The sequence below is a fragment of the Leguminivora glycinivorella genome, chromosome 21, assembly GCF_023078275.1.
Source record: "Leguminivora glycinivorella isolate SPB_JAAS2020 chromosome 21, LegGlyc_1.1, whole genome shotgun sequence".
NCBI classification, from domain to species: domain Eukaryota; kingdom Metazoa; phylum Arthropoda; class Insecta; order Lepidoptera; family Tortricidae; genus Leguminivora; species Leguminivora glycinivorella.
Window position 1 is genome coordinate 5,871,018 of NC_062991.1, and position 22,519 is coordinate 5,893,536.

Sequence of the window (22,519 nt, forward strand, 5' to 3'; positions counted from 1 at the left end):
CAATTTATGTTCTAACTAATCCTTCTCCCGGTCCAGTCGCGACAGACCGCAACAGACCGGCGTGCACCCGTGTTGCTCTCAACATACGGCTCTCTGATCCGAATTAGCTTTAGACGGTCCCAAGTGTACATAGCACGTCACTATAGACAAATAGACCTAGAAGGGCAATTAGATTTTTGACACAAAATTAGAGTCGGATCAGAGCAGCCAATAGTTCCCTTGAAGGGGACGAACCTCGATCCCGAGCGCCCTCGCGTGCCCGCTCTCGTTTGTTGTGATAACAATCCATGTTCAAACACGAGAGTTGGGTGAACGGCTGGTGGTCGCTGGGACGGGTTATATGCCGGCCTATTATTTCTTCACCAACTTCTATCAGTTCTATTCACTCTTCGATCGGCAGTCTTACACAAAAATTATACACAAGTATTCCGATCGCTTCCACCTGAAAACCATCCGTTCGTGCTCAGTGACGAGTGCGAATGGTGTGTTTGTGACGGGACACGGCACTGGCCGGCATATAACCAGGGATCGGGGCGAGAGCACCGCTCGTGCGCAGCGGTACGTACGTGCCGAGACAGTAACGTGTTGGTTGGGCGCAGATCCGCGTGGTGAACGCGTTCCGGCAGGGCCTGGACTCGCGCGGCTCGCTGGCGGACGCCGCGCTGGCCGAGGCGCTGCGCAAGCAGACGGCGCTGAGCAAGCGCTTCTCGCACTCCTCGAGCGTGGAGTACGAGGCGCGCGACGCGCTCGCGCCGCACGACATCGACGTGGAACGGCTGTCATCTCACTCGCACACCGAGACCGCCGTCTAACGCCGCCGCCCCCACGGTCCCCGCTCACGGATGCAATAAATTAGCGATAACAGTATTATAGCGCCCGACCGTGCCCAGAGACGTTCCCGACCGTTACGCTGCCATCGCTCTAATGTAATGATTATTATATATGCTAAAACGATTGTGTATAAAATCATATTTTTAAACAGAACGAGGATCGTTTCGTTTGGTTCGAGTATGGTTGCCGCGGCCAGCCCGCCCGTGTATTTGAGCATAAGTTATATTGTTAACTAGTGTGTTTAATTATTCGATTGTTTTGAAAATATTTTATTATAATACGCGTGCGTTAGCGCGCGTCTGTTGAACAAATAAAAATATTGTCTAATTATTAATTTTAGATTTAAGCGCAAGGGTGAGCGAATGGGCGTGTGTTTTTTGAAAAAAAATAAATTTTTCGCATACCATCGTGTCATCTCTTACACGGAATGAAATGTTTTGTATTGCTTTTGTGTTGGACTCGCGAGGTGGGGGTTGGGGGGGGCGCGGGCCCTGTACAAACCGTTTCTGTTGCCTCCCGCGGCCTCCGCCACGCCGCCATCTATCTATTCACCTTATATATATATTATATATACATATACTTTGACTAAATTATTACATTGAGTATTAGTTAAGGTGTTTGTTATAAATTTCAATAACTTTTCTTTTTGTTTTTACGACATTTTCCCCCTAAATCTAAGTATACATTTAAGTCATATCTCGAAGCGTAGACGCATCAACTAGTTTCTATACAAGAAACGACCACTCTTGTGTATAAACCGACGTAGTCCACTTAAACATCTTCAAAATGTTTAAATAGAAATAAACATTAAATTGTATAGCTGAAGGTATTTATTTGTAATGCTAGTATCTCTTATGAAACAAAATACTAATTATTCAATTATTATAATGTACTTATTGATTATTGATAAATACTTCAAGTTTATTAAACAAAATATAGTCTACGGTGTAACGAATTGATTTTGGAATTTTTTCTCTATGAGCAATAGCGAAGCGCGCGCGCAGTGGTGGCGGCCCGGGGCCTCAGGCTCTAGGCGGGGGCCTCGCTCGGGGGCCCAGGCCCCACTCGGGGTCCAGACCCCACCCGAGGGGCCCAGGCCCCGCTCGGGGGGCCCGCGCCCCTCGCGAGGCCCGCGGCCGGCGCGCGGACTCGCGGCCCCCGGCCCCGCCACTGCCCGCGCGCTCCAGACATAGGCGACGTAGGATCGCAGCAGTGGCATTTTCAACTTATAACGTAAGACATGTACTTAATCGATTAGTGACGAGTTCGACCGAGTCGCCGCTCGCCGCCATCTTGTTTTAGTAAACGATTAGCGAAGCGGCAATGTTCAATTTTGTATAGAACGTTTCATAGTAGCGGTATTGAGAGTTGTTACGTTTGGTTCCGGGCCGCACGCCCACACGACGCGGGGCGCACGACCCGTCCCGCGACTACTATTAAAACTACTAAACAATCTTGTAAGTAATTAAGTATTAGCTTCAAATCAATAAAGCCTTTTTAAAAAAAACTTAGTTAAAGAAATGAACTATTGAATCACATGTTTAAAAGTATAGCTATGATTTCAGTGAATAGAGATCATGGTTTGTGTATTTATATATATTTTCGTTGATATTCGTTATGAGCCACGAGTTACCCAATGAAAGACATAAATTAGGAGTGTACTGTAGTGTTAAGGCGCGTCTTGACGAGGCCCAACCCGACAATTGTTTCGACACAACAGTCTGCCACTAACCATTTTAGGTGATAAGTCCCATTGTTGTATTTTTCGTCTCACAATAAATGAAAATCTATTTTATTGTTTTTAACTGTGTAGTTTTATTTGTGTGTACCCGAAAATATTGCAAAATATACATAAAAAAGCTGGCAACATCGATTTTGGAGGAACTCCAGAGCAGAGCGAGTTCTTTAAGGTACCTAGCTACTTCCATACAAAACACAATTTATTAAGTCATTAAATACCTTTTTACTATTACTAAATTGTATGTACCTCTAGAAAAGGCCCATAATGAAATAGTGTGTGATTTAATTGTATTTTGTACGGAAAATGGCCGTGAAAAAAAAAATATACTAAGAGTATGAATTGGCAGTTGCAAAGAGATAGTAAGTATGTATTACCTATTATAGTAATCAAAATGATAAGAATTCTACAATCGACAAGTTTTTGGTAAGGTGCATTTGGGTAATACCGAAAGTCGTCTAATTTCAAAAGTCGCATAAAAATCACCATTATTTCCATCATATTAAGATTCCCCTTTCGAAATTACCCGAACATTTCTGTCATTCGGAATTACCCTAATGCACCTTACCCTAGATTGTATTTCAGGACTCTTTTCTCCGCACAGACAGACTCATTGTTTTAATTTCTAAGTAGTAGGTAAAAGATGCGATGTTCAAATTTTTCATGGGACTTGATTGGACGATAACACTTCAAGTTGAGTTGAGTTGAGTCACACATAAAGTTGGAAAGAGAAGAGTCGTAATCATAATAGTACCTAATAGGTACATACGTTGTGTCACAAGGGAGCAAATGACATTTACCAGTAAATATAAGCACAGAATTATATTTTAGAATCCTTCGCTTTGTTCAGAATTCAATAAACACGCACGGTTCACAAAATCATATATTGCTACCATGTGACACAAAACAGTCGTGACTAAAAGGGCACCATGGGCAAAAAAATAAGAACTTAGAACATAAAAGTATCACGATGATCTCTCCTAGCAGGGAAGAAAAGAAACACTGTGTTTCCTTTCGAAAGAATCCCCGTTTTCCAGATCGGTTCGAAGTCGAACTCTATACCTGCTTAGGGCCGCGCACACGGGGGCAACAGTTGCTCGGCGACTTTCGTATTTGTATGAAAAGTTGCGTCGCCTCGTGTGCGCACTTTCATACTAGGCCATGGCCGCGACAAAAAAGTCACCGGCAACAGTTGCCCGTGTGCGCGGGCCCTTAGCTCTATACTGCTAGCTGTGCTGCTAGTTACATACAACGCCACACGCCACGTGGTAGACCACAAAAACAGCAGAAACGTACTTTACTACTTACGACGACACAAGATGGCGCTGTTACCATAAATGATGAGAGCTAAATTCAAAGAATCTAAAAATAAACGCACAAAACTAAGCTCAAATGCGCGCTATTATCGTACGTTAATTTTCTATTGTTTGTAGTTCAAAATTCTTAGCAAGCTGGTTAAAGGTTGAAAATTCCAGAACAGTCGAGTATTTTCCCGGTTCTGCAATCTGCATAACACGAAGTACCGCTACTCGCCACGAGATGGCAATGTAAATGTAAAGTTTATTTTTAAATAAAATTATAATTGCGCATAATGTTGCGATTTTTAATAGACTACAATAAAATAAACACTCACTACACCACGCTTTTTACATAGATGAATAAGATGCAATTAACAAAATATTATCTTTGAAGCTTCGCGTGTCAAAGTAACTAACACAGCAGTTTCTTAATAGTTATTTGTTATACAAGGGGGCAAAGTTGTATTTTAACGCCGAGTGTGGAATTGAAAAACGAGCAAGTGAAAGGATTCTATAGTTGAACCACGAGCAAAGCGAGTGGTTCGAGAATAGAATCCTGAACTTGCGAGTTTTTTAACACACGAGAAGTAAAATACATTTGCACCCGAGTGTAACACAAAACTTTTCCCCTCATTATAGCGAGGAAACTACAACGCAAAAAATGCGTTTATCACTGCTTCTAGTAGTTCCACAGGTGGTAAATCATCTTTATTACTAGATTCACCTACTTTTATCAATTTTAAAACAACTAATTTGACTTTATTTAAGGTCAAATTACTTTACCCACTAGTGGATAAAATGAGTTTTTACCCGCTGGTATTAAAGGACAAAACACGTGTTTCCTAGCTAGTGAGGGGAAAAAAAAATTATTTGACCTAATAAACAAACCTTCCCTTAAAGTTGTCGGAATTCAATAAAAGCACGTTGTATATAGTATTTGAATGTTTGATCAGATAACTATATAGGTATGTAATCTAGATCACATCTAGATCTAGCCTTAATATGATGTTAAATTTATATTTATTACGTTCTTATAAATTACGGCATAAACTTAACAAGGGATTGTACTACTGACCTAAATTGTAGATAAACAATGCACCTTTTTTGTTAGCAGGTTGACCCAAATCTTTTGTTATCTATCCGTACTATTGTTTAGCGAAATATGGGTCAGTGACCTCCTTATTACTACTGGCCTAGTAACCCACATTCAACAATACAATGGGATGGATAGATAATAAAGAAAGGAGCAATGACTTGTAAGCTGTTGCGTTTTTTGTCCTGTTCCAGTTTTTGTTTGCATGTTCTGGTATAGTATGATTTTTTTGAGATGTTGTTTTGGTTTTTGCCGTAATCTGTTAAACAAAAGCCTTTGTTTCTATTATTCACGTGGCTAAGTCCCTTTTAAACGGCACGCGCTAAAGTCTCAGTGTAGTTAAAAAACAACTACCGTATAGCAATAAGGTTCAAATTTATGGAACAGTTCGCAGTATGCAGGTAACTTTTTTCGAAGATGATGACAAAACGTGTTATCTCCGAAATGACTTTTTATGGATTTGAACCTTATTACTATCATGATAGTTGCCTTTTAACCCCGACGCAAAAACTAATGTATGTATGTCTGTCTGTCTGTCTGTCTGTTTGTCTGTGTGTGTGTCTGTATGTGGCATCGTAGCGCTCGAACGGATGAACCGATTTTGATTTAGTTTTTTTTTTGTCTGAAAGCTGAGTTAGTCGGGAGTGTTCTTAGCCACGTTTCATGAAAATCGGTCCACTAGGTTGCGGTCGGGGGTTTTTTCAAAATTTTAATTTTGTGGTTAGATTATTAACTACACTGAGACTAAGACCGCGTGCCGTTTACGGTAGCTAGCTTCTTATCATATCGATAATATATTTGTCAATATTTAATTTTTTCAATATGACACGGCAGTGCTAGTAGGCACGTACACACACAATAACGTAACGTATAATTAACATTATGGTCGGTGATACCACATTAAAAGAGACATTTGTCAATAATTCTCGTCGTAGTATATTTTGTGTTTGTTGACAGGAATACTATATTTTTCAAATAACAATTTTATTATACAATCTTGAAACTTGTACCAACGGCTTTCACTTATTTTGTGACGTAAAATGCAAGTGCTTAGATCCGGCCAATCCAACAAATGTTTCACATGCGCTAATTTATATACAAACATGCTTGGGAAAAACTCAAAATATTTGACACGTCTAATAAAATTAGGAACAACAGTTGCCAGCTGAGGAATGGAGTTTACTTAATATAGTTTTTCTTCGATCATGTTTTAATTTATCGCCACTCGATTCGAATTCCCACTTTTTTGCACTTGTATCGTAATGTACTCGTTGCTCATATTTTTCACTGAATAGAGGTTTATCAGGGTAGCCTAACTTCGTTGAATCATTCTTATGCATTTTACCTGTAAATAAAAAAATAAGAAGCACAAACAATTTTGCAAACAAAAGCAAAATAGTAAAAATTAATAATTTTCCATAAACGCAAATAATATTAAAAAGGCAAATATAAATTGTATAAGTCACGCATTTTTCAAACACGTGGTATCACTAAGCATTCCACCTTCTCTTTCTCACACATGCAAAAACTTTTGTCTGTCCTTTTCTTCAACGCCGAATAGTCGAGAACATCCGAGACTCGACATCGTCCCCATTGGCCGCCGAACAGCTGTCGAGAATAATCTCGAAAATGCAGGGCTGTGATTGGCTGTTAGCGGCGGAGTATATAAACAACCGCGCTCTGGCGCGAATTCAGTATTTTACTAAACACGAAAGCGATAGTACGAAGAAGTTGAGTGGTGAATACCTCTCGAGTTATTACGTGATACATTATTGTATTGTGCAAGGAAGTTATTACAGAGAATCAAGGGAAAATGCCAGCTGTAGGAATTGATCTTGGAACGACCTACTCCTGTGTGGGAGTGTACCAGCACGGGAATGTGGAGATCATCGCGAACGACCAGGGCAACCGGACCACACCATCTTACGTCGCGTTCACGGACACCGAGCGACTCATCGGCGACGCCGCGAAGAACCAAGTCGCGCTCAACCCCAACAACACGGTGTTCGACGCCAAGCGACTCATCGGACGCAAGTTCGACGACCCGAAGATACAGGCGGACATGAAGCACTGGCCGTTTAAAGTGATCAGCGAGTGTGGCAAGCCAAAGATCCAGGTCGAGTTCAAAGGCGAGACGAAGAGGTTCGCGCCGGAGGAGATCAGCAGCATGGTGTTGACGAAGATGAAGGAGACGGCCGAGGCGTACTTGGGCACGACAGTGCGGGACGCCGTCATCACGGTCCCGGCTTACTTCAACGACTCGCAGCGCCAAGCCACCAAGGACGCGGGCGCCATCGCCGGCCTCAACGTGCTGCGGATCATCAACGAGCCCACCGCCGCCGCGCTCGCGTACGGCTTGGACAAGAACTTGAAGGGCGAGCGCAACGTGTTGATCTTCGATCTCGGCGGCGGCACTTTCGACGTGTCCATCCTCACCATCGACGAGGGCTCGCTGTTCGAGGTGAAGGCGACGGCCGGCCACGCATCTCGGAGGCGAGGACTTCGACAATAGGCTAGTGAACCATCTCGCGGACGAGTTCAAGCGCAAGTACAAGAAGGATCTGCGCGGCAACACCCGCGCGCTGCGCCGCCTGCGGACGGCCGCCGAGCGCGCCAAGCGCACCCTCTCGTCCAGCACCGAGGCGTCGATAGAGATCGACGCGCTGTACGAGGGCATCGACTACTACACGCGCGTCTCCCGCGCGCGCTTCGAAGAGCTCAACTCCGATCTGTTCCGCGGCACGCTGGAGCCGGTCGAGAAGGCGCTGCGCGACGCTAAACTGGACAAGAGCCAGATCCACGACGTCGTGCTCGTCGGGGGCTCGACTCGCATACCGAAGATCCAGAACCTTCTGCAGAACTTCTTCGGCGGCAAGCAGCTGAATCTCTCCATCAACCCCGACGAGGCGGTGGCGTACGGAGCGGCGGTGCAGGCGGCCATCCTCAGCGGATCCAACGACTCCAGGATCCAGGACGTGTTGCTGGTGGACGTGTCGCCGTTGTCTCTGGGCATCGAGACGGCCGGCGGCGTCATGACCAAAATCATCGAACGCAACTCTAAGATCCCGACCAAGCAGTCTCAGACCTTCACCACCTACTCGGACAACCAGCCGGCGGTCACCATCCAGGTGTACGAGGGCGAGCGCGCCATGACGAAGGACAACAACTTGTTGGGCACCTTCGACCTGACCGGCATCCCGCCCGCGCCCAGAGGGGTGCCCAAGATCGACGTCACCTTCGACATCGACGCTAACGGCATCTTGAACGTGTCGGCCAAGGAGAACAGCACCGGCCGGAGCAAGAACATCGTCATCAAGAACGACAGAGGCAGGCTGTCGCAGGCGGACATCGACAGAATGCTCGCCGAGGCCGAGCGCTACAAGGACGAAGATGAGAAGCAGAGGAAGAGGGTGGCAGCGAGAAACCAACTGGAGGCCTATGTGTTCAGCGTGAAGCAAGCCTTGGACGAGGCGGGAGACAAGCTGAGCGAGCAGGACAAGAACACGGCTCGCAGCGAGTGCGAGGAGGCGCTGAGATGGCTGGACAACAACTCTCTGGCCGAGGTGGAGGAGTACGAGCACAGGCTGAAGGAGGTGCAGCGCGTGTGCTCGCCGGTGATGACCAAGATGCACGGCGGCGGCGCGGGCGCGGGCGCGGGACCCAACCAAGGGGGCATGCCTGGCGGTATGCCGGGAGGCATGCCCGGAGGAATGGGAGGAATGGGAGGCATGCCGGGATACCAAAGCAGAAATGATGGCCCAACGATCGAAGAAGTGGACTAAACCTCTTTAGATGTAATAGGATTTTCAAATTGATTTTGTAAATATTGTACAAAGACTGATTAATTTTAAGTAATTTATGTTTAATAAATAAGTATGAGTTCCTCTTTAAAATATTTTGTTTTATTTACTACTTAATTAACACAGGATAATGGACATGAGCATAAAGACGAACAAAATAAATTTTTTCTCCATTAGGACACCACAGACTAAACTATAAGTGCTAACTTTTCAGTGTTGGATACTCTATGGCAGTTCCGACTCAATTATAATAAGCTCATTATAGTTGACTTTAGTTAACTGTAATAATTTCAAAAATAGAACTTCATACATTTTATTTACTAATTTTGCGATACCTGGCAAATTTTCCTGCATCTGAAACACATTTTTTTTTATCTGTCACATTATCGGCCAATCAGAGACGGTTATTACAAACAATTGGTTGCTAGGTAATTCGATGTTGATACAACGGTGAACGACTCTATTAACATTAATTTTAACTTGCATGAATGATGATATTTCCGTCCGTTGATTATGAAGATGATGACTCGTAGAAAAAGTATTGTATACAATAGTGATATAATTAAGCTCACTCTCGTACCGTACTATTAGGCCACTCAGCAAGCTTCGTGGCCTAAACATGGTACTCGACTGAAAAGCTTTGTATTATATCACGATTGTATAAAATACTATGTCTCACATGCAGAAAACTAAAACTTTCATGAATTGATCTGAATAAATATAATCTAATATTTTAATCTAACATTTCCAGATCTTTTTGCTCATGTCTGAATGTAAGTTACTTTACGTTTCAAGCGATACAATTTAATTTATTAGGAGCATTGAACTACTATGTACTACGTACTAGAAATGACAACTCGAACATATTCTGTGCGCCGACTGGCAGCGGCGGCAGCGCGAGGCGCATGCGTGTGAAGCGAACCGTGTCATAGAGTAAGACTTGACCACCTAGACGCGACACTTTTAGTGTAGACCTTTGTTTTATACTTTGTGTGTGAAATACTAAGTAGTTTACTTTTAGCACTATTATACATTGTGTTATACTTAATTTCTACTCAGTGAAATAAAAATTAGTAATTGTTTTTTCCATAAATTTTAATTTCCTTTGAATAAAATTAGTTTTGTAAGTTTCTGTCGCTCAGAATAATAATCGCGCCATTCACCTTGTTTTACCTCCCTTAAACACCGGTTGCATTAAATACTATTTCAGTTTTGGTGTCACTATTTTTCGTCAATAATGAGAATTATAATTCAGAAATAATTCAAAATCATGCTTATTGTATAATATTATCGACTAAAATTCGTATTAGAACCGTGTATATTCAAAACTATAATTTGAAATAAATATTTTTATATTATATATTGAAAACAGAATATGATCACAATTATTATACCTTATTACCTACATGTCATGTCTGCGCGATCCATCTATGATTCCAGTTGTCAAAATGGCGGCCATAGCATCGCGTTTAAGGAGCCCGTCCCTTCATTATAATAATTACTTAAATTAAGTTAGATCAAAATAGCTTGTCTACTAACCGATGAAATGTGACACCGTCACTTTTATTAGATTTTCTCGTATGGCTTCAACAGTATCTTATAGCACAGGAAGGCATTTTTTCATTTTATTTGTGTTCAGTCAGAGACAACCTCCTCCCACCACGCGCAGAGACTGACTGAGGCAACATAAGTCCACTGGACTTATGTTCGTGGCGCAAACTTTTTGTTCGCCGTGTCCTCTCTAGTACATTATACCTCAATGATTAGGAGGTACATTTTTAATTCACCAATCAGAATAATACTATATTTGAAAAAAAAAACGGTCAAGTGCGAGTCGGACTCGCTCACCGAGGGTTCCGTGCAAACTTTCAATAGTTGAATCATCAAAATGTTATTCATAGAAGTCTACAGATTTGACTAAATCCCTCAAGACTCAATTTCCTACATAACAAGTAATATTTTAATATACCATTTTATTGTTAGACAACGTCCAAATAAAATCAAGACTATTCGTCTTCAATGGTTTACGAGTTACGACATGTCGCAAGACGCTCCTGAACCGACCTCATTATATCAGGAAAAACGCGATGTAGGAAATGAGCGTTCAACGTGCAGCGCCATCTATCGGCAAATTGAGTAAACTAATGCGCGCGAGCTAGTATGGAAGATGATTTTTATGGAATAATTGTTTATTGCGTGAACCGATTTTAACCATTTTGCCTGTATTTGAAAGCAGGTAATCATTGTTATTTTGTTAAAAAATACAGGTACAATAAACACCCGCAAGGGTGTTGAAATTGAAAATGTACCTAAATCTGAAAGGTTTTTTTATAAATAAAAAAAAAGGTTTTCAAGATACGTGTACGATTTTATTTTTCCTGTAATATTCATTATAATAGTGAAAGTTTGGTGAAAATTTCATAAATTTATGTTGGTAAACTTCGGAGATAAGGCGAACGGTATTTTTTTTACATTTTCCTTCAAAAAACATTTTTTTTCCACAACCAAAAAATTATAAAAAATAGTTTTGATATGTACAATTTGAACTTTTTCTAACGATACCCCACTTGACCTAGTTACTTGAAATTTTTAGTTTGCCCCCTTTCAGTTTGGCCATTTTCTATCATTTATATTAATTAATTTAAAAAAAAAATACTTTCAACTTGTAGAGGTTCACAATGTTTATAACTACCTATTCCAAATTTCATATCGATAGCATAAGTAGAGGAGGGACGAGGAGGGAGTTACGAATTTCCTTTTCGCACGTGTATCGTACGACGTTTTTCAGTACAGATGAGCCTCCGAAGTTTTGACCTGGCATATAATGAACAACTTCTCGCACTAGTGCGTAAAAAAAACAACATCTGTACTGAAAAATATTTTAACAAAGGTCGTAGCAGGATAGGGAACTAAAAATGCCCTTTATGATTAGGAGCTGGTTTTTTTTTCTATAGTTACTTACACTTAGCAGTACGATTGTGCAAAGTTTTGTTGAAAAATTCCCAGTGGTTCAGCCAGCAGAAAAAAAAACCAAATTCATGAAATATGACTTCTCTCTAAAATTATTTAACTTTATCATACAATCTTTTTTTCATTTTGGTTAACTAAATAGTAATTATAACCTGGAAGAAAATTGAGTCTCCAACTATAATATTTCTGCAAAAAGTACGTAAGTCAACATTTAAAAAATTTTTTTTTTAGTTTCTGAAGGAGCGACCACTCTAAGTGATACTTCTAAAATAGTACATTTCGATACAAGTGCGTAAAAAGGGAAGTTCGAAACGAGTGGCGATAAAACACGACCGAAGGGAGTGTTTTAAATCGACACGAGTTACGAATTTCCTTTTCGCACGTGTATCGAACGACGTTTTTCAGTACAGATGAGCCTCCGAAGATTCGACCTGGCATATAATGAACCACTTCTCGAACTAGTGCGTAAAAAAGCGACCATCTGTACTGAAAAAGCCTTATTTAATGATATGTCAGTCATATAAGTTTGACAGATAAATCGAAAAGCAACAGTGTCAAAATTAAAAAAAATAATGTTGGTTGGATTTTGTTACATTTTATTGTTATACCGTTCTAACACCGCCAAATAACTTAAAAATATATTTTCTGTGTGAATGTGTAAAAATAAAACAAATTTTCGACAATATTGACTTTAAAAAGATATACAGGGTATATTTTGATAGCGGGTCAGTGAGGGCAGATCCCGTGCTGTTACGCGAAAACGGTCTAAGGAGACATTCCATCTATTTCAAATTGATGAAGATTGGCGTTTACAGATTTTGGAAAAATTTTGGAATTCGACCAGGAAATTTTTAAGTTATTTTTATTTGGCGGTGTTAGAACGGTATAACAATAAAATGTAACAAAATCCAACCAACATTATTTTTTAATTTTGACACTGTTGCTTTTCGATTTTAACTGTCAAACTTACAGATCATTAAATAAGGCTGTTTTAGAAGTATCACTTAGAGTGGTCGCTCCTTCAGAAACTAAAAAAAATATTTTTTGAAATGTTGAAATACGTACTTTTTGCAGAAATATTATAGTTGGAGACTCAATTTTCTTCCAGGTTATAAGTACTATTTTTTTTTTTTAATAGCCTATAGTGTGTCCCACTGCTGGGCAAAGGCCTCCCCTGTTTTCCGCCACTCGTCACGGCTCTGTGCATGCTCTCGCCAGCCGCCACAAAATGAGTCCAGGTCTTTCCGCCATCTCATCTTTGGTCTACCTCGGCCTCTGGTAATTTGTGGCACCCATTCGGTCGCTACCTTGGCCCATCTCTCCGGATGCATCCGACAGACGTGTCCCGCCCAATCCCACTTCAGCTTGGCTGCCTTCACACCAACTACTATTTAGTTAACAAGTACTATTTAGTTAACCAAAATGAAAAAAAGATTGTATGATAGAGTTAAATAATTTTAGAGAAAAGTCATATTTCATGAATTTGGTTTTTTTCTTCTGCTGGGTTGGGAATTTTTCAGCAAAACTTTGCACAATCGTACTACTAAGTGTAAGTAACTATAGAAAAAAAAACAACTTCTAATCATTAAAGGGCATTTTTTCTTCCCTTATCCTGCTACGGCCTTTTTGATTTGTTTTTTTTTTTTTAATGCAGGCTGTCCCGTAAACCAGCGCCAAAATTATTAGTTGATTAAAACGGGCGATAGAACATCTCATTAGTTATCATATGAAACAAATTTTTCAGTACAGATGGAATTGAATCTTCGGATGGCCATCGTACTGAAAAACGTCGTACGATACACGTGCGAAAAGGAAATGTTCGTAACTTGTGTCGATTTAAAACATTCGAGGTAATGTATGTTATCTTAATGAAAATGTCGTAGTTTTTGAGATATTGGCAGTTTAATTGATAAAACGTAAAGAAAAAGGAAAAAAATTGCCACTATCTCTAAAACCATGACATAATCGTCCTTGACATTATACATTAAGGTAAATCATCATTGGCCACGACATCTATTGCAGATGATTGTAGCAGCGTCCAGTAAATCATGTGTTGTGGGGTAGTTGATAGCAACGTCTTCGGTGGCTAAAGAGACCTATACCAGAGCGGCATCTTCTGCCACAGCGATCGCAGACATGATCAGAGTTCAGGGGAGGAGGTCTGGCAGCGCGTAGTTTTTTCTGCCTGAGGCTTTCTAACCAATCCTCGTCATGTTTGTCTACCCCCGCTTTAAGATCACGGCGCCACTCTGGTCTCATCTCGGCCTTAGATTCCCAAATGTGAGGTTCAATATTAAAGCAGATCAGGTCCCTCTTACAGCAATCCTTATATCTAAGCATAGGGCGCCCAACCGGCCTCTTGGCATTTGCAACTTGACTCAGCATGACTTGACGCGGGAGTCTGGTATGATCCATTCTATGCACATGACCAAGCCAAGTGAGCCTTCTTTGCTTTAACATTGCCGTTATAGAAGAACAATTTGTTTTAGCTAGCACAGTTTGATTACTTATATGGTCTCTCCACGTCACTCCCAGTATGGATCTAAGACAACGCATATGGAAGGCATTTAGTTTTCGTTCTTGCTTTGCATAGGTTATTAAGGTCTCTGACGCGTACAGAAGAACACTCAAAACGCAAGTCTTATACACAAGAATTTTGGTGTTAATGGACAGCTTTTCGTTTCTCCAGACGCGCGAGTAAAGCTTTCCGAATGTTGTAGATGCCTTACCAATACGAGTCTCCAGCTCTTTGTCATTGGATAGCGTAGGCGTTGTAGTGGAACCAAGATAGCAGAAATGATCCACGACTTGAAGAACAGAGCTACCGAGCATTATAGATGGAGGGCGAACATCTCCTTGCACCATGACAACGGTTTTCTTTGCATTTACAGTCATTGAAAACTGACGGCAAGCACGATCAAACCTTGTAACCAGTTCCTGTAGGTCTTGCTCAGTGTTAGCGATAAGTGCAGCGTCATCGGCGTATAGGAGTTCACGTGCAATGATATCTAGACGCTTTTTCTTGGATCTTAGGAGTCTGATATTAAATAATTTCCCATCGTCTCTGGTATGTAGATGCACTCCAACATCGCAGTTTCCAAAAGCAGATATAAGTAGGGCTGAAAAAAGATTCCAAAAGTGTTGGTGCCAGTACACATCCTTGTCTGACACCACGATTAACACAGAAGGGCGATGAGGAATCGCCATCATAGACAACGGAACCACGCATATTGTCATGAAAGGCTCGAACAATTGAGAGAAGCTTTGGCGGACATCCAATTTTCTTTAGTACCTCATAAAGGCCGTCACGACTCACCGTGTCAAAGGCCTTATTGAGATCAACAAAGGCAATATACAAAGGAATGCGTTGTTCTCGACACTTTTCCTGGATTTGGCGCAGAGAAAATATCATGTCATTCGTGGAACGACCTCCACGAAATCCACATTGTGTTTCTGGGTAAATACGGGCAGCTAGTTTTCCAAGCCTTTTCAGTACTACCTTTGCAAAAGCCTTCCCAGCAATACTGAGCAGCGATATACCCCTGTAGTTGTTACAATCGCCTCTATCGCCCTTGCCCTTGTACAGTGTGATTATATTTGCGTCTCTCATTTCCTGGGGTATTGTTTCCTTATCCCAACAACGCAGCAATAGAGCGTACAGAGGAGTGGAAACACATCCGAGTTTCACAAGTTCAGCGGGAATGTTGTCGCTGCCAGTGCTTTTGCGTAGTTTCAGGCCCCTGACTGCAGAATGAAATTCATCGCCAGATGGAAGGTCATCAAGTTCATTCATGATTTCAAAGGACGGTATATCATTCAGAGCCTCAGGTCTAATATCCACCGGCTCGGAATATAGGCTAGCATAGTGCTGTGCCCACCTCGCTAACTGGTCCGACTTATTGGTGATAGGATGGCCTTCGCTGTCCTTGATTGGGGCACGTTTCCTACACGTCGGCCCTGTGGCGCATTTTATACCCTGGTACATCCCTCTAAAGTCTCCAATATTCCGGCAGTGCTGAATTTTTTCACAGAGGCTAGTCCAGAACTCGTTTGCACAGTGGCGACTGACGCGTTGGAGTTCAGATTTTGCTGATTTATAAGCTGCCTGTTTCTCACGGTTCTCTGGATCACCTAAGAGACAGATATGAGAAGCTCTTTTCTTTTCAACAAGTGGAAGCAGGACATTTTCATTCTCCGAGAACCAATCTACGTCATCCTTACTTTTCCTGCCAAACACCCGCAAAGCAGCATCTGTTACAGCATTTTTTATCAGGAGCCACGCTTCTTCCACGGTCTCTGTTACATCAATGGCATCTGTAGTAACTTTTTCCTCTACTTCTACCGAGAATTGAGCATACAGGTCCTTATCCAGCATAGCTCTTGTGTTGAGGCAGAGCTTGCGGCAACTCGCCTTGGCCGAATGAATTTTCTTTGGTGAAAAACGAGTCTTGGCCATAATCATTGAATGATCTGAATCGCATATTGCACTATGGTATGTACGAGAATTTAATATGTCACGCAAATCTCTCCTACGAGTAATTATATGGTCAAGTTGGTGCCAGTGTCCTGAGCGCGGATGTTTCCACGACACTTTATGCATGAGCTTACTCTTGAAATAGGTGCTCGTGATACAGAGTGAATGAGATGCACAAAGCTCCAATAACCGTTGCCCATTGTTATTTAGATGTCCTATTCCATGACGACCCATGCATTCCGGCCAATCATCAGCACTGTTACCTATTCTGGCATTAAAGTCACCAAGTAAAAGTATAGCTTATCAGAAGCGCGGACATTATCGAGACAACAGCTCAAATCGTCATAAAAGCTGTCTTTGACATCAGCTTCCGCTTTCAATGTTGGTGCATAAGCGGAAATAACTGTGACAAAGCCGGCATTGGACTGCAATTTTAGCACCATTATGCGTTCAGATACACCAGTAGGAGAGTCGATGCAGCTAAGAAGAGAGTTCCTAACAGCAAATCCAACACCGTGTTCACGTCTCTCACAGGCGTCTTTCCCTTTCCAGAAAAATGTATAATTGTCCTCACGTATGCTGCCCTCATCGGCGAGACGGGTTTCTTGTAACGCGGCTATATCAACTCTAAGCCGCAGTAACTCCCTGTCTATAATAGAGGTTTTTCTGAGCAAAGGGACACCATCTGAAGCTTCGTCCGAATGTGTTAACATAGTTCTCACGTTCCAGGTTGCGAATTTTATCATAATATTTGTATTGACAGGTGCACAGATTTCCCAATTTTTTACAGATGCTGTGATACACCCGCTGCTCCATACACCTAAAGGAGCTCAAATTGGGGGACGGACCAGTACCTTACTGGCCGGGGGCTGCCCAGCTTCGGCAGGCGGTAACTGGTCAATTAGCCGCGATGGACTATCCTACCGTCGGGAGTTACCCCTGGCGTCCGCACATAACGCCCATTAGCGCAGACTTATCACCGGTGACTGCAACTCCCCGTGTTGATTTCCACACCTTGTTAAGGTGCAGGTGAAGTTTCCTCTTCACAGACGCTGCATCGCCTGGGACACAGTTTGAGGACACGAACTTGCCCAGCGTCCGTGACCCCCTCTCGGCCGAGATCAGCTTGATCCACAGGAATGAAACTAGTCATTACGTGCAGAGTTGACCCAGCTGCAGGAGTTGCCGACTTGTTCAGGTTGAACCCTACTGTCGCCTACGGTACTCCGGATCAAGGTAAAATATGATAGCTAATAACACCTAATAAGATAGATATCCTATCACCCCTTTTAATTTTAGGGTTTACCTATTTACGTAACACCCTGTATAAATTAAAATAGGTTTTTAATAATTTATGTCATAAAATTTTTCAGTTTTAAGTTTTTACCATGTTTTAACCATGTTTGAACTTTTTAATTTCACTGTTCTAGAACGTTCGAGTTTATACCAGAGTTTCACAGCATCAGTATTTAGGACTCTTGGCAGGTCATATCACTGTCATATGGTTAAGACTGTCACTTTCAGTTCTGTGGACAATCACATAAATCTATCCTTTGCTTACTACACTAGTTCAAGAGAGCACGCTACTCGTCACGAGATGGCGTTGTAAGCACATTCTATTTTTAGCTCAGATTGCAATTGCACTATCGTTCATGTTTCCGCTAGCACTTATCTTGTTTATAATCATAATGCAAGTAAACATAAAATATAGTCTCAATCAGATATCTTGAATTATCTAATTTTGGTTCGCAAAATTACATTCACCTTTCGCGAAAATTCTCGATTATATCTGTCTCATTCTGATATGTATTTTGACATATATCGCTGCCCTTTTCTTACGCTGTAGGCCAATGGCATGTATGATGATAAACAACAATTGAAAAGGTCAGTGATACCACAGCATAAGCTAAAATTGTCTGGAATATGAAAGTTTTATTTTTTTACGGATACTTAAACATTTCGAATCTATTCATGACATAGGATCGGTAAACAAATGTGATATTAATTACTACATATTGATATGTCAATGTGAATTAAAATAGCTTAAAGATGAACTTGATTTTGTAATCTGTAATATAAATAAATAAATATATCTTATAAAAAAAAATGTCTTATAAATAAACAAATAAAAATAAAATAAATAAATCATCTTTCCTCAGAATTTTAAAATATAATTACCTGCTACAATATTTATATTAAAAAACTGGCCAAGTGCGAGTCGGACAAGCGGTTTAAGGCTTCCGTACAGCGAAATAAAATAAGCCTACTTAATTCATCACAGCTAATTTAGTTCAGTAGTTTTGGAGAAAATCAGCTGTGACAGACGGACAGACAGACGCACGAGTAATCATATAAGGGTTCCGTTTTTCCTTTTTGAGTAACGGAACCCTAATTAGGAAAAATATAACATAATTTGAACATAAATACTTACTTACTAAGGACAATAATACAAAGATTTTTTTTCAAAAAGTATTTTATTACATAATAAATAGCTTTTCTGTTTGTGATGTTTAAATACATTTAATGTTAGATTAATAAAACAAACGCATAAAGTGGAAAGGTTGTTAAAAGTACATTCGATAAACATTGTTAATAAAATTGTAAATAAGTATCATCAGTTTTAACAGACTCCCTCACAGCAACAAGATCATACATCCTAAATAGAATTGTTGAAATGTTATATTTACCATTTACTAGCCTACTTATGCATTAGATTCCGACCAGACTAAATTGACGCAGATTTTGACACAGCAAACTTAGTAAATAAATCTTATACTTTTAAACGAGCAATTCTTGTATATTTATTTATTTATTTATATATATATTTACACTGACGATCTCGGAAACCGCTCTAACGATTTCGCAGAAATTTGTTATGTGGGGGTTTTTGGGGGTGAAAAATCGGTCTAACTTATCCTTAGGTCCCGGAAAACGCGAATTTTCGAGTTTTCATGCGTTTTTCTTCGCGCGCCATCTCGTGTGCAGTAGTTGTAAAGTTGAATTCTTTCGGTCGATGTAAGTACTATTTATTGCAAACACTAGATGGCGACACAGGTCAAGGCTAAAACGAATAGAAAATACACTATTTGAGTTTTTGTGGCGAAATGCGCGCCATCTCGTGTGGAGTAGTTGTGTTGATAAGGCTGAGAATTCTTTCGCTCGATGTAGGTACTATTCATTTTTGAACTAGATGGCGACACATGTCAAGGATACGAAACAGAACCGAGCGAAGCTCGGTTGCCCAGATATAAATATTATAGGACATTCTTACACAGATTGACTGAGGCCCACGGTAAGGTCAAGAAGGCTTGTGTTGTGGTTACTCAGACAACGATATATTTAATATATAAATACTTATATACATGGAAAACATCCATGACTCAGGAACAAATATCTGTGCTCATCACACAAATAAATGCCCTTACCGGGATTCGAACCCGGGACCGCGGCGCAGCAGGCAGGGTCACTACCGACTGCGCCAGAAATGAAATATTGAACTTCAATTTTCTAAATAACCAATAATTTCACAAAAATATTATACATCTAAAACATCTAAAACGTGTTCCTATTATTAACATCATGAATATTACATTTTTGTTCAATATATTTTGCAAATTCATTGCAAACACATACAAGTTAATAAAAATCATATATCTCGATTTTTTTATTCACCTGGTATCACTAAGTATCCTACCTTCTCTTTCTCACACATGCGAAAAGTTTTGTCTGTCTTTTTCTTCGACGCCGAATAGTCGAGAACATCCGAGACTCGACATCGTACCCATTAGCCGCCGAACAGTTGTCGAGAATAATCTAGAAAATGCTGGGCTGTGATTGGCTGTTAGCGGCGGGGTATATAAACAACCGCGCTCTGGCGCGAATTCAGTATTTTACTAAACACGAAAGCGATAGTACGAAGAAGTTGAGTGGTGAATACCTCTCTCGAGTTATTACGTGATACATTATTGTATTGTGCAAGGAAGTTATTACAGAGAATCAAGGAAAAATGCCAGCTGTAGGAATTGATCTTGGAACGACCTACTCCTGTGTGGGAGTGTACCAGCACGGGAATGTGGAGATCATCGCGAACGACCAGGGCAACCGGACCACACCATCCTACGTCGCGTTCACGGACACCGAGCGACTCATCGGCGACGCCGCGAAGAACCAAGTCGCGCTCAACCCCAACAACACGGTGTTCGACGCCAAGCGACTCATCGGACGCAAGTTCGACGACCCGAAGATACAGGCGGACATGAAGCACTGGCCGTTTAAAGTGATCAGCGAGTGTGGCAAGCCAAAGATCCAGGTCGAGTTCAAAGGCGAGACGAAGAGGTTCGCGCCGGAGGAGATCAGCAGCATGGTGTTGACGAAGATGAAGGAGACGGCCGAGGCGTACTTGGGCACGACAGTGCGGGACGCCGTCATCACGGTCCCGGCTTACTTCAACGACTCGCAACGCCAAGCCACCAAGGACGCGGGCGCCATCGCCGGCCTCAACGTGCTGCGGATCATCAACGAGCCCACCGCCGCCGCGCTCGCGTACGGCTTGGACAAGAACTTGAAGGGCGAGCGCAACGTGTTGATCTTCGATCTCGGCGGCGGCACTTTCGACGTGTCCATCCTCACCATCGACGAGGGCTCGCTGTTCGAGGTGAAGGCGACGGCCGGCGACACGCATCTCGGAGGCGAGGACTTCGACAATAGGCTAGTGAACCATCTCGCGGACGAGTTCAAGCGCAAGTACAAGAAGGATCTGCGCGGCAACACCCGCGCGCTGCGCCGCCTGCGGACGGCCGCCGAGCGCGCCAAGCGCACCCTCTCGTCCAGCACCGAGGCGTCGATAGAGATCGACGCGCTGTACGAGGGCATCGACTACTACACGCGCGTCTCCCGCGCGCGCTTCGAAGAGCTCAACTCCGATCTGTTCCGCGGCACGCTGGAGCCGGTCGAGAAGGCGCTGCGCGACGCTAAACTGGACAAGAGCCAGATCCACGACGTCGTGCTCGTCGGGGGCTCGACTCGCATACCGAAGATCCAGAACCTTCTGCAGAACTTCTTCGGCGGCAAGCAGCTGAATCTCTCCATCAACCCTGACGAGGCGGTGGCGTACGGAGCGGCGGTGCAGGCGGCCATCCTCAGCGGATCCAACGACTCCAGGATCCAGGACGTGTTGCTGGTGGACGTGTCGCCGTTGTCTCTGGGCATCGAGACGGCCGGCGGCGTCATGACCAAAATCATCGAACGCAACTCTAAGATCCCGACCAAGCAGTCTCAGACCTTCACCACCTACTCGGACAACCAGCCGGCGGTCACCATCCAGGTGTACGAGGGCGAGCGCGCCATGACGAAGGACAACAACTTGTTGGGCACCTTCGACCTGACCGGCATCCCGCCCGCGCCCAGAGGGGTGCCCAAGATCGACGTCACCTTCGACATCGACGCTAACGGCATCTTGAACGTGTCGGCCAAGGAGAACAGCACCGGCCGGAGCAAGAACATCGTCATCAAGAACGACAGAGGCAGGCTGTCGCAGGCGGACATCGACAGAATGCTCGCCGAGGCCGAGCGCTACAAGGACGAAGATGAGAAGCAGAGGAAGAGGGTGGCAGCGAGAAACCAACTGGAGGCCTATGTGTTCAGCGTGAAGCAAGCCTTGGACGAGGCGGGAGACAAGCTGAGCGAGCAGGACAAGAACACGGCTCGCAGCGAGTGCGAGGAGGCGCTGAGATGGCTGGACAACAACTCTTTGGCCGAGGTGGAGGAGTACGAGCACAGGCTGAAGGAGGTGCAGCGCGTGTGCTCGCCGGTGATGACCAAGATGCACGGCGGCGGCGGAGCCGCGGGCGCGGGACCCAACCAAGGGGGCATGCCCGGAGGTATGCCGGGAGGTATGCCCGGTGGCATGGGAGGAATGGGAGGCATGCCCGGAGGAATGGGAGGTATGCCCGGCGGCATGGGGGGAATGGGAGGCATGCCCGGAGGAATGGGAGGTATGCCCGGCGGCATGGGAGGTATGGGCGGAATGCCCGGTGGTATGGGAGGTATGGGAGGCATGCCTGGATACCAAAGCAGAAATGATGGCCCAACGATCGAAGAAGTGGACTAAACCTCTGTAGATGTAATATATAGGATTTTTCAAATTTATTTTGTAAATAATGTACAAAGACTGATTAAGTAAGTTTATTTAATAAATAAGAATGAGGAACTCTAAATATTTGGTTTCTTTTAATGTTCCTTTTTAATCTTTTTATCAAACCATCAACCTAAGGCAGCGTTCCCACTTGAGCGTCGCGTGTCTCGGGGCGCGTAACG

At 42.9% G+C, this 22,519-nt stretch overlaps 2 protein-coding genes and 1 pseudogene across 10 annotated transcripts in view; all 3 read left to right on the forward strand.

Moving 5' to 3' along the window:
- LOC125237451 (plasma membrane calcium-transporting ATPase 3) overlaps nucleotides 1-2,636 on the forward strand; it is a 284,836-nt gene extending 282,200 nt beyond the window's left edge. For 6 of the 8 annotated variants that reach the window (XM_048144533.1, XM_048144534.1, XM_048144532.1 and 3 more), the window contains one exon: nucleotides 600-2,636. In XM_048144533.1, the coding sequence (XP_048000490.1) occupies nucleotides 600-812 (213 nt within the window). In that variant the 3' untranslated portion in view covers nucleotides 813-2,636. The remainder of the gene's footprint in view (nucleotides 1-599) is intronic. The other 2 variants (XM_048144539.1, XM_048144542.1) reach the window with 2 other exon arrangements.
- A 4,035-nt stretch (nucleotides 2,637-6,671) lies between these two features.
- On the forward strand, nucleotides 6,672-8,838 carry LOC125237371 (annotated as a pseudogene).
- An 11,245-nt stretch (nucleotides 8,839-20,083) lies between these two features.
- On the forward strand, nucleotides 20,084-22,419 carry LOC125237587 (heat shock protein 68-like). Of its 2 annotated transcripts, XM_048144721.1 has the most exons (2): nucleotides 20,084-22,095; nucleotides 22,198-22,419. In XM_048144721.1, exons 1-2 carry the CDS (start codon nucleotides 20,211-20,213, stop codon nucleotides 22,311-22,313), a joined length of 2,001 nt encoding a protein of 666 aa, XP_048000678.1. In that variant the 5' UTR covers nucleotides 20,084-20,210; the 3' UTR covers nucleotides 22,314-22,419. The 2 variants fall into 2 exon arrangements, with proteins under 2 accessions (XP_048000678.1, XP_048000676.1); XM_048144719.1 differs by having other exon boundaries at nucleotides 20,084-22,419.
- The last annotated feature ends 100 nt before the right edge of the window (nucleotides 22,420-22,519 follow it).